Source organism: Anopheles ziemanni, chromosome 3, assembly GCF_943734765.1.
Source record: "Anopheles ziemanni chromosome 3, idAnoZiCoDA_A2_x.2, whole genome shotgun sequence".
Lineage (NCBI taxonomy): Eukaryota > Metazoa > Arthropoda > Insecta > Diptera > Culicidae > Anopheles > Anopheles ziemanni.
In genome coordinates this window covers 61,983,310-61,995,331 of record NC_080706.1, presented here as the reverse complement: position 1 = coordinate 61,995,331, position 12,022 = coordinate 61,983,310, and the positions used below count along the sequence as shown (strand labels likewise).

Here is a 12,022-nt window from a genome sequence, read left to right as displayed (position 1 = left end):
AACGGCATCATCAAGATTAGTCCAGCCGGTTTTGTGTTTTAGCTTCACGAACAAACAAACATTCATTTTTATAGATAGTAGACACAAAAATGAAAGATTCTATAACACCACACCTCTTAAAATAATTCGCAATCATCTGCAATATTCTGTTAATCCTTGATAAAATATTGAGAAACTATTGAGACAATGGGTAAATTTACAAAACAAGAAAATTGAGTACCTCTAACGTAACTGAGTATAATTAATATCATCAATTGCTCTAAGCGGCCACGGATTTCATCAATCATTTCGGTCGTTCGCAATTCCCATAAGCTCGAAAGTTTGCCTAATCAACCTGTACACCTTCGGTCGCTCGTATTACCGCTTGTATACGTTGATAGCGCATCTTCAACTAAACCGCACCTTCAGCGTACGATGGTTCTGTTATATGTAAGAGAGATTGTACAAAGTGAGTATGACTTTGCTTTGACATTTGCAGGGGTGCATTTATAGATTGAACCATGATATACAGATGGTGCAGTGTAGCTAAGGACACTTAATCCACTTTTTTGCGCGTTAGTCCAAGCGAATGAAGGCTTTCGGGACTTTAAGCAATGTTAGGCTTACTGGATTTACGAACGGTCGATAGAACTGGTTAAACTGATGGTCGCCGGGCAATCGGATGTAATGTTGTTGTTCATGGTCACTTAAATTATTCACTCAAATTTAAGCCATGCAAATAAGGTCGACTGGCACGGATAAAATGAGAGTTCCAACAATATTTTTTCCAGTCGCTGCCAGGCATTCGATCGAAGTGGTAATAGACCGGCTCTTATGGCGCCGGAAACCAAGGAAAAAAGCGAAACCCTCAAGGAGGAAGTAATAAGTGAATTCTGTGCTAGTAGCTCCATCCATGGCGTACGTTACTTGGACAGAGCCGAGCGAACAACCTGTGAAAGGTCCGTGCGAAGTTTCTACCAAATGGTTTTGTGGTTCTCATATGAATTATCGCAACTGCTTCACATTTGTAGGTTCTGGTGGATCATAGTTTTTTGTCTGTCGCTAGTCGGTGGAGGCACAATGATATGTAAGGCTTACAACAGATGGGACCAAAACCCTATAATTGTTTCGGTCGCCGAGACAACTACACCTATCTGGAAAGTGCAGTTTCCGGCCTTCACCATATGTCCGACAACGAAAGTGTCAGCGGGGAAGCTAAACTTAACGGAAGAAAATAGATTGTATAACAACCGGGTTGATCTTGATAGTACTTATAATCCTAATATGTAAGTAATTTCATTGAGTTACGCGTTACCATGATCATGTGCGCATTAATCTTATTCCCCAATGTTTTCTCCAGAATAGCTCAGTTGAAGGCTGTTGCCCAGGTGTGTCCTTTCTGGGATTACAATCCTTCATTACGTTTGCTTAATGGGACCGGTGAAAACGACGTTGTGTATATGCTGAAAAATCTATCCATCGAACGGGACTCAATTGTCTCGCATTGTGAATATGCTGACTATAATTGTAAGCCATACATGAAGGAGATGGTCACCGAATCTGGACTCTGTTATTCGTTCAACATATTACCCGAGGATAAATTGTTTCGCACGGATGTTCTTCACAAAAACCATGCGTACATCGAAGACTGGATTGAGAATGAAAAACCTCAACAAAAGGAATTTCAAATTCCTTTGAATGCCCTTGGGGCTGGAAAAATAAGCAAGCTGTCTTTGTTCCTTAGAACCAGAAAGTCTGACTGCGATTACAAATGTTCGGTAAGTAACAATTTGTATGACTTTCGGGTTTCTGCCATTGTTGAGTAATCAGTTGTCCGGTCTTTCCCTTATTTGGTTGAGTTTTCTGTTCTTTGAACAACTCATATATTTTACTTCTTAGAGCAGCGTTTCCAAGCAAATAAAGCTAGCAAATGGCGTACAAAGCATATGTCAATACATTTGTGTTAAAATCAACTCAAACAAAGCATATTCCATTGCCTTGCATCTTTACTACTCATTTTGATCGTTGGACATTGTGCATGATGCATGCTTTGCATGAAGCACAAAACAACCTTTGCAAAGATTAGAATGCGGTGAAACTGTCAAAATGTGAAGAAATATGTTTTTCAACTGCAAAAAACTGCATATGCACCAGTAGATACCAGTTTTGCTGTCATGTTTTTCGAGTCTTGCGGACGTTAATATTCAGAAAACCGATACAAATAAAACTGGATTCAATGTAGATTTGCGTGTTTAATAGCATACAAACAGTAGACAGGTAAAAACATGTTACATATAACCGCAAGCAAGAATGCTTCGTACGCTCGGCCACAATACCAAGCATGCACGTTTTTGCAAAACGATTTGTCTCTCGCTGACCGAAAAACAAATTTTTGCTCATGTTGAATTTCCGGCTGATAACATTTTACCGTTGGCAAAGGTTGCTTTGCTCTTCATATAACCAAAGCAAGAAATTGAACCCTATTTTACACTTTAGACTTTATGCGTATGAGGGGAGCTTGTAACAACACGCCCATATTATTAAATACAAATATAGGATTATCTCATTACATTTTTAGTGCATAGAAATCGTAGCACCAGAACGAAATCAGAGCCATTCTAATTGACTGCGAGCTCTACATCATAATTCATAATTTTTGCTTTCAGGGACACAAACAAGGCTATACAGTAACGCTGCACGAATCCAGCGAATATCCTACAGCTTACACGCGATTCTTTTATGTTTCCTTTGACCACAAAGTGCAGATTTTCGTGAAACCACAGATAATGACCACAACGCAATCCGCCGCTGGATATCATTGGCGCAAACGGCATTGCTTCTTCGACAACGAGCGTCATCTTCAGTTTTTCAAGATATACAATCAGAACAATTGTGAGATTGAATGTCTCGCCAACATAACTTTGGCCTTGTGTAATTGCGTTCGATTTTCCATGCCACGAACTCCCGGAACAGAAGTGTGTTCCCTTGATAAGGTGTATTGTATGGATTACGCTGTAAGAGCGATGAGCAACACAACCAATTTATTCTTTAATTCGTTCGTTGTAAACGATGAGCAAGTTGCCAAAGTTGGGGACATTTTTGCTAAATGCAATTGCATTCCAGCTTGCAGCTCTGTACGGTATGACGTTGAAATCACACAAAACCTGATAGATTGGGAAAAAGCCTATGAAGACGATCCACACAATTTTAGTTATCCGGATAGGTAATGTATTTCATTATGTTAGGTATTATACTGTCAATGTCATGTTTTCAATGCAACAATGCCTCATATCTCTACTTTCTTCATCTCTTTCAGCTTCAACAACATAATCACATTGTACTTTAAAGATACACAATTCATCACAACGCAACGGTCGGAGCTGTTCGGAATCGTTGACTTTCTAGCCAACTGTGGAGGTTTTCTAGGCCTGTTCATGGGCTTCAGCATTCTGAGTCTATTGGAAATATGCTACTTTATAACCATTCGTCCATTTTCGTTACGAAAAAGGTTGAAGGAAGAATCAAGGCTTGAGGAAAAGAAAAAAGACAACAATGGAATGCAAACTACTAAAAATCTTCAGCATGCTGTTGCAAACACAGTTCCAAACAAGTCATTAGTTCAAAAAGAGTGAGAATACTCGGAAGGTTTCAAGAAATCAATAATGCTTTTCTGCTAAACTGTTCGTCTAATCCCTTAAGAAAATCCTCTAAATTCTTGTCAATTGCTTATCATTACGTATGAGATTCTGATCTTCACAACTATAATAAATATTACATCTTATTTTGTCAGTCGAATTAAATTAATCAATTTCTACCACTTGGTCAAAATATTATGTAGAGAGATTAATGTGTGTTTAGCGGCATATTTTCCAATTGGCTTGATAAAATTGAAATAACATGAGCTTCTTGTCCAGGCTTAAACCCCCCAATCATCAGAATAATTGGAAGCAATACCAATTTAACTACGCAAATCAACGATAAGAAGAATAAATGAGAAAACTCATTGATTTTCAACAAATGTAAAACTCCTTTTTTATGTTTGTTCTTTGTTTCACATCGCACAGAGAATTGTGATCTTCAAACTGAGTTATGAAAACTTATTTTTTTAAATATGAATGAAATTCATTCAAGTGAAAGTCTGTGTTTTCGAAAACATCGTGTTGATCGCTAGTTGCTGTTTCTGCTCTACTGGAAAAAATACGTAGGATCTATTTATCATCCATGCGATAAGTATCGTCAATTTTAACCATTGCAAACTGTATAATATAGCTAAGTGCATGCAGGTGTATGTCTAGTAGGCTTCTTCCTTTTCCGGATCCGAAGGACCATACCATAAGATAGTAAACCAGCTGTGCTGCGAAGTCCATCGGTTTACTAGTAACATGAGATTTTCTCAAACCTTATGTTTACCATTACCACCGAGTATGTATAGCAACTTTTGAAACCAATACTTCTATTCCTAGAAGTCCCAGCCTCCTCCAAGAAAATGTTTGACGTTAAAAATGATTTGACTGTTTTTAAGAGTAAAAATATGTACTCCTTTCAAAATTTAAACGATTTTCTATTTTAGCTGTACGCAAAGAAAAAAGTAAAAGATGGCATTTAGTCATCTAAGTTACACTTGGCTACTCTTTTACCCACTTCACGCAACTTCCTGAAGCTAGGAGCAAGGGAAGTGGTTTTGATTTTGCGTAAAATACTTATTAAAAAGAATGGAAGTTGATCTACAACATGACAACAGCTCGATCACTTTATTGTGGTCACTTTTCAGCTAATCCTGGAGGATAATCCTCTCACAACCTGTTTTTGCCATGTTCATCTGCCTCTGTCGTAGACCCAGTAACTGCTTCGGTTGATAACGCACCAAGCATAAGATTCTTCATCCACGGCTGGCTACCGGGACTAGTTTAACAGTTTACAGCAGCCTTCATTTTACAATAGATTTCGAACAAAAATGATCTTTTTCGATACCCAGGAACTTCGTTAATTTAGGTTATTTTTCTGATTTGTAAACGGCTGCTGGCTACTTCATTATGCTACTTCGTTTAAGTTTTTCGATGCCCCTCTCCATCATTCCACTGGCTTTGAATGGACTATACACGGGCAATGTCTATAACTGAACCGAAATTGAATCAGTTACCTTTGTAGCTTCAGTGGTTTGCATCTTGTATCCTATACTTCATCAATACTTCTTCATACTACCCTTTACATTTCAAACCGCTCTCTCTAATTTCTAACGCTATTATGAACAATGTAGTATTTTCAAAATAGAATAAATTTATATGTGTTCATAAAAACGACCTTCAACATTGTACCCATTTGTGACTACTTCTTTTGGTATAATTTTCCTAGGCTGACATGCTGTCCTACACTGCTCGAAATTTTTATTCATATTTTTCCACCATACTAAATTTCACGGTGACATTTTCATTTTTAACAACCCATCATGGTTGTCAATCTGCACTCGATCGGGAACAACCAGAGCATAATAGTTGGCCTATGACCACTTTTAGCTTATGGCTGACACTTACACAACACTGCAGGTTACTATGAAGATTAGTATTTGCGTTGTAGAGCACACTATTTGTCTGGGCAAACAATTTTTCTGTGGTCAATATTAAAGATGAGTTTGAATGCCTTGTTTCCGAAAACATATTTAGTCATTTCGAGATATTCTAAATGAAAATGGTGCTGCAGTCTGCAGTTTGGATGCAAGTGTTAAAGTTAATTTTTTTGTTTTATTTAGATTAACAGTCCAAAACAACGATTGATTGGAATTTTTCACACGAAGTTTTCCAACATGAAATTGAAATGTATCTACCTACTTAGATTTTATGAAACTAGGGTAACTGTACCAACAGTGGTGCACTTAGTACTGTAAATACCAATTAGGTGTAATTAATGAGTGTTAAGAACACAATATTCTACATATTTGAATCAATTATGATCGAAACATGACTTTTCTTCTGAAAAACATCTATTTTCACCGTAAACCATACAAAAATCACGAAACAAAGTGTATTTTTCTTCTTAGTCGGTTGCTCCTATTATGGTGGTATGGTTCCTATAGTTGTGGTATCGTGTTCCTATAGTGGTGGTAGTACGAAAAACTTGAATATATTTTGACTTTTACTGATTTTTGGAGCATATTTCAAACAGAACGGTAAGATATTCCTTGACCAATGCGTTGTCATTGAAAAGACTGTATTGTTTCACCGTAATATGTCCAATTTTAATTCTTAAAAAATGCTTTGAATATGCTTTATAGTGTATCCTTCACCTGCTTTGTCTTTTTTTTCCTCTGCTTCTTCTGCTGAGCCTTCTCCTGTTTTCGCCGTCTAAGTCTTGCTTTTTCGATTCCCTCCAGTTCCGCTTTGTTTAATTTGTAGAAACAGAATAAAATCACTTAATTTACCTGATTATATTGACCAAAAACGGAATAAAACTAAAATATACTCGTTCCTTTCTTCTGTGTGTTAATTGTGAAAAAACCAATGGCTACTATAAGAACAACTCTATTTTTTGTGGTACTATGGTAAAAACTATGAAAATATAATAAAACTATGCTAAAATGCACTAAGTTCGTGTAAATCAATTATATTGGAGTATGTAAGTAGCGAAATCATGTAGTTTCAATGATTTTGTAGTGATTTATAGCCTTAAGGAAATCATGATATTCGTTATGGATTCTTAAGGAATGCAGCATGTTGGGACAACCTGTTTAAAAACTATGAATTTTGGAGCTTCTATTTTACGGAATGGGATAATTCATCTTTTGAACACTCCGCAGAAGATCAAAGAACATTTCATAGAAGAACAAATAACACCATTGTATATATATCGGCGTAGTGCTAGGATTTTATTCCACTACAACCACTATTGGTACTAGCTCCACTATGGGTGCACTTACCCTATTAATTAGATGATATGGACGAAATTTTCTAAACAATTTTCAAGTACTACTACGTACTGTACTGGCCTCCAAAATACCAGTTGTTTTCTAATGGATGCACAGATTGCAACAACGATGGTACGATGTAGTTAAGGAGGCGCCATGAGCTTTTACGCGTTATGACGAAGGTGTTCAGGTTTTCAAGTCGAGCTTATGGAAATTACGACTGAACGATAGAACTGAACTGCCGCTAGCCTGTCAGTTGTAATAGTTGATGTTACTATTCACGACACTTCTTTCAAATGTAGGTCATGAAAATACAGTGGACCGGTACTCATAAAATGAGAGTTCCACCGACGATCCTTTCAGTCTCTGCCAGACATTTGTCCGCAGTGGTAACAGAATCGTAGAGCCGCCTCAATGAAGCCTGCTTCAAAGAAACAAATCAAAGCTCTTAAAGAGGAGATAATTCGTGAGTTCTGTGCTAGCAGCTCGATCCATGGCGTACGATACTTGGATAGCGCGGAGCGAACAACTTGTGAAAGGTGCGCGCAATATTTCTACAGGATGTAGTTTTTGTGATTACGGATCATCGTGTATACGAACCATTGCATCTTTATATTTTAAAGGTTCTGGTGGATTATTGTGTTCTTTTTGTCGATAGCCGGATGCAGCACAATGATATATAAGGCGTACATCAAATGGGACGAGAGCCCAATTATAGTTACGTTTGCTGAGAAAGCTACACCACTCCATGAAATACAATTTCCGGCCATTACCATATGTCCGACAACGCAAATATCAGCTGAGAAACTAAATCTCACAGCAGAAGTCAATGCATTACAGAATGAAAGTGGATATTCTGAGAGTATTAATAATACTCTAGTGTAAGTAGTTTTAATAAGTGGTTGTTGTTTATTATTTATATATTTATCTCATGAGCGTGTGTTTTCATTGTGTCTTTCTTCTCAACAATTTTTCCAGTGTTGATCAGCTTAAAGCCATTGCTCAAGTGAGGCCTTTTCGTGGCATTGAATTACTATATACATTAAAAGGCATTGGTCAAAATAACGTTGTAAATATAATAAAGAATCTATCCCTCGATCGGGACTCACTTATCACTATGTGTTACTATGGTCAGGATGAGTGTTCCTCAAATATGAAGGAGACGATCACCGAATACGGCCTCTGCTACACGTTCAACATGGTACGCCAGGAAACATTGTTTCGTGAGGAACAGCTGCACAACGACCACGCGTACATCACAGATTGGGAAGAAACTGCGAAACCTGAAGGACCTGCGCATGCCAATGGTCCGGGTGTACAAAACAATTTGCTGATCCATCTTCGAACAAACAATGCAAACAGGGATTTGAAGTATTTTGTATGTGAGAATTGCTTTGCTGTAACAATAGAATCCAAATACCGGCCCTTTTGGCTACAAAACCATTCGATTTTAACATCTTTTTAACTGCTGAGTATTTTAAAGAAAAACCCACACAACACATGTATAAGAAAAACCCACCCACACATGTATGTATTAGAATATCAACTTGAAATAATCGTACTTCTATGCAATATGATTGAATCGTAAATGATACTAAAATAATGCCTATACGTACGAATTTCTTGCAATGCATTTTTGATTTCTCTAACCCCGATTTTTAAAGCTAAGACCGCGTCGACTCTAGCTTACCACCGAGTCAGAGAGCACCTTTTCAAAAACTGTTATTGAATGATTGTTTTCGTTTTCAATTGGTCAAAAATATGTTTTTAGCTGAAAAAATTGCACTGCTGCCTTCAAATTTTTAGCTGTAAAATTAACAATGGAATTTTATGAGTGATTTGCACATGGTATATTTCTCTAACGCTTCATTTTAGTCGCTTTTGTAATCGTTTATAAACTTGTATCTTGCTAGAAATTACCATATTAGTATGTTCAGTTTGGTAAGTATTAGCGACATTTACCAAGTTAAACATAGTAATATGGTAATTTCTAGCAAGAATTGCAAGAACTGTTCGCTTCCATCGGTTGTTTGCACACGATCTGGTTTAACTCTCATTTATGTATACGTACGAAAGTGGAGGAGCCAACCATACACTGTTCAAAATGTATATGTTTAGTCGTATATTTTTCTAAGTCGGCATCATATACGATTTACCATATAAATTAGCCGTACATTGGTCGTTCATCTATACGTATGCATAAAGAAAATCGTATTACATTCTTAATCGGCATCATATGCAACAAAGAATATACATTGCTCATACATTGTTCATCCATAATGCGATTCCGATTTGAAATATACTAATATGAGGTTCAATTCACACAACTTTATACGACTTCGTGTTGTGTGGGAAACGCTTTCTTTAAATCCGATGCAACGAATTCAAAAATCAAAAATTTGTCAGTTCGACTTGCCCCGAGAAACAAATTGACCACTGTGACCGCCCTTTTTTAACATGCTAAAACTTCACCATTTTTGAAGATTTTTTAATAAGTAAACGGCCTCTTTTGAGTATATTTGTTAGCTATATTGAATCATATTTGTTTTTTTTTATGCACGATTCCTACATTTTGCTAGCTCAGTTTGAATAAATACAAATCGAATCGGAATTCTTTTTAACTTTCATGTTTTCAAAACGTTCAATGAATGAACCTAAGAAAAACAATGTGTTCTTAAAAGAATATAATTCAAGCTACCTTTAAAAAATCAATTCATCATTTGACAATACCAGATGACGCCAACAAATAACCTAAAATATCGAAAGTAACGGTAACTTCAATAGTAGCACAACTTTAAGGTGAGTTTGAGGCATCATTTGTAATCTTAAAAATTATGTAAATCTTTAAAAATGCCGAAGACTGAATCATGCCTAATTTCTGAATGAATGCTTTTTAACAACATTATCTTACATACAATTAAAAGCTATGAATCATAAAACAATACTTACTTGCATAAACTTACATTATTCACTAGCATTCCCGAGTATGTTGTACAGTTTGTTTCGAGAGCGAACGGCACAGATCGAACGTTGTCCTTTAGAACAATTGGAACTGACATCAGATTCGACTCATAAATCTATTTTATTTACTTTTAGGGATACATCAACGGCTTTTTAATAACATTACACGAATCTGACGAGTATCCAATGATGTTCAAACGACGCTTTCTCTTGCCATTCAACCACCAAATGAATATCTACGTGAAACCACAGATAACCAAAACGTCGCGTTCAGCCAAGGGATATCCTTCGAGTAAACGACAATGCTTCCTCGACAACGAGCGTCATCTTCAGTTTTTCAAGATATACAAACAGGACAATTGTGAGATTGAATGTATGGCCAACGTAACATTAGAATTATGTGGGTGTGTTCGGTTTTCAATGCCACGGACTTCCAAAACGAAAGTGTGCTCCCTCGACATGTTGGGGTGCATGTATCAAGCAGCAATGGTTGGAGTCCCCGCTACTATTACAAACTTTTCTAAAGTTTCTAAAAACATCATTTACGATGAAAAGATCGCAAGAGCCGTGTTGAAATGTAACTGCCTTCCATCCTGTGAATCGGTACAATTCGATGTTGAGGTCACGCAAAGCACAACTGATTCGAATACATTGACGACAGCCAACGGCATGTATCACCAGAATAGGTAATGTGTTGAAACATGTCATACTAGCTAAGAACAACATCAATTTCGCATATGGTCAATATGTAATAATATCGTATATATGACGTTATTCTCTTACAGTACCCTTTCAGTTATCGCAATTAATTTTAAAGAATCGCACTTTATTACATCGCAACGAACGGAGCTGTTCGGAATGGTTGAATTTCTAGCCAACTGCGGAGGTCTTCTTGGCCTATTTATGGGCTTCAGCATACTAAGTCTATTGGAAATATGCTACTTCATTACCATTCGTCCGTTCACATTGTGGAAAAGGTCAAAAAAAGAATCAAGGCTAGAGGTGAGGAAAGAAGACAACAATACCCTACTAGACGACTCGAAACCATCTGTACTGCAAGAAGGATGGAAACATCATTAAATAAAGCATGACCATAACTAAATTGAACCAAGGAAAGCGCGCTACTGAGGCGTCAGCCGGAAACTAATGTTTTAGTAGTTTTAGTAAATAGTAACAATAAAGTTGTGAAAGTTTCAGACCTGTACTATTTTTTATCGCGAAATGCCGTACAATGGAAATTGAACGACCAAAAATGGCTCCGCACAAATAACTGGAGCGTCGGTGGACAGATTGACAAGGCCTGGAATCCATAATAAAAGCAAAGAAAAATTAAAAGTATCTTTCTTTTGGAAAGTTATACATAGGGTTTGTTTTGAAAATAGGTTTTTACTTTTTACGTGTTCCCTGTTCCTATAAATTCACATCCTTTTTTTGGCTGATTTTTCGACCTGCCATTATTCCAAGGTTGTCTTGGAGTGGTACTGGGCCAATAAGATCCACTTGGTACCAAAACCAAATTTCCCATAGTTTCGCCCCATCGAGAAAATCTGGAAAATCACAAAACTTCAGCTTAGACGAAGTGGTGGAACAGTTAGAGATGTTCTTGGCAAGAGGAAGTGAACGGAGGTTGCAAAAACGATGGCCCTTTCCACTAATGGAGGAACCGAAAAACAAAATACATAAATTTATGAGAACAGGGAATACATAAACAGTTTTCCATGTTATAACTATTTTTATAACAAACCTTATGTATAACTGTACAAAAGAAAAATACTAATCATTTTTGTATTTCGTTTTTTAATAGGTTCCCGACCTATTCAATTTGCTCAATTGCCTTGGTGCTCCAGTGATTTGTGCGGAGCCATTTTTGGTCGTTCAATTTCCATTGTACCCACTTCATCGATAACGATAACAAATTAAGAATTAAAATTGACGATAACACGATAAGCACTTCATTTTTTTAAATATATAAATTGATTAAATTCATGTTGTATTTTGCATTTAGTGCATGTTATAATAAATGACATTTTTATAAACTTCACTCAAAAGCTTCAAAATTGTTTTTCTATCATCGTCCCCTGATGATATTCCATATATTATTTTAAAGGGTTTTAAAAATGACTCCTATTCCTTAGCCCTTTGTTATGTCAAAGATTTTATATTATCACAAATGACATAGAATAT

General features: G+C 36.6%; 1 protein-coding gene across 1 annotated transcript; it reads left to right on the top strand.

Annotated features, from left to right (window-relative positions):
* The first annotated feature begins 7,291 nt into the window (after nucleotides 1-7,291).
* LOC131285194 (sodium channel protein Nach-like) lies at nucleotides 7,292-7,762 on the top strand. Its single transcript, XM_058314056.1, has 2 exons — nucleotides 7,292-7,416; nucleotides 7,501-7,762. The coding sequence occupies exons 1-2, from the start codon at nucleotides 7,292-7,294 to the stop codon at nucleotides 7,760-7,762; spliced, it is 387 nt and encodes a 128-aa protein (XP_058170039.1).
* The last annotated feature ends 4,260 nt before the right edge of the window (nucleotides 7,763-12,022 follow it).

Excerpts from the sequence above, each read along its gene's own strand:
- LOC131285194 (XM_058314056.1), top strand. The coding sequence starts at position 7,292 with ATGAAGCCTGCTTCAAAGAAACAAATCAAAGCTCTTAAAGAGGAGATA. Across the intron at positions 7,417-7,500 it reads GAGCGAACAACTTGTGAAAG|GTTCTGGTGGATTATTGTGT; the intron begins GTGCGCGCAATA and ends TATATTTTAAAG.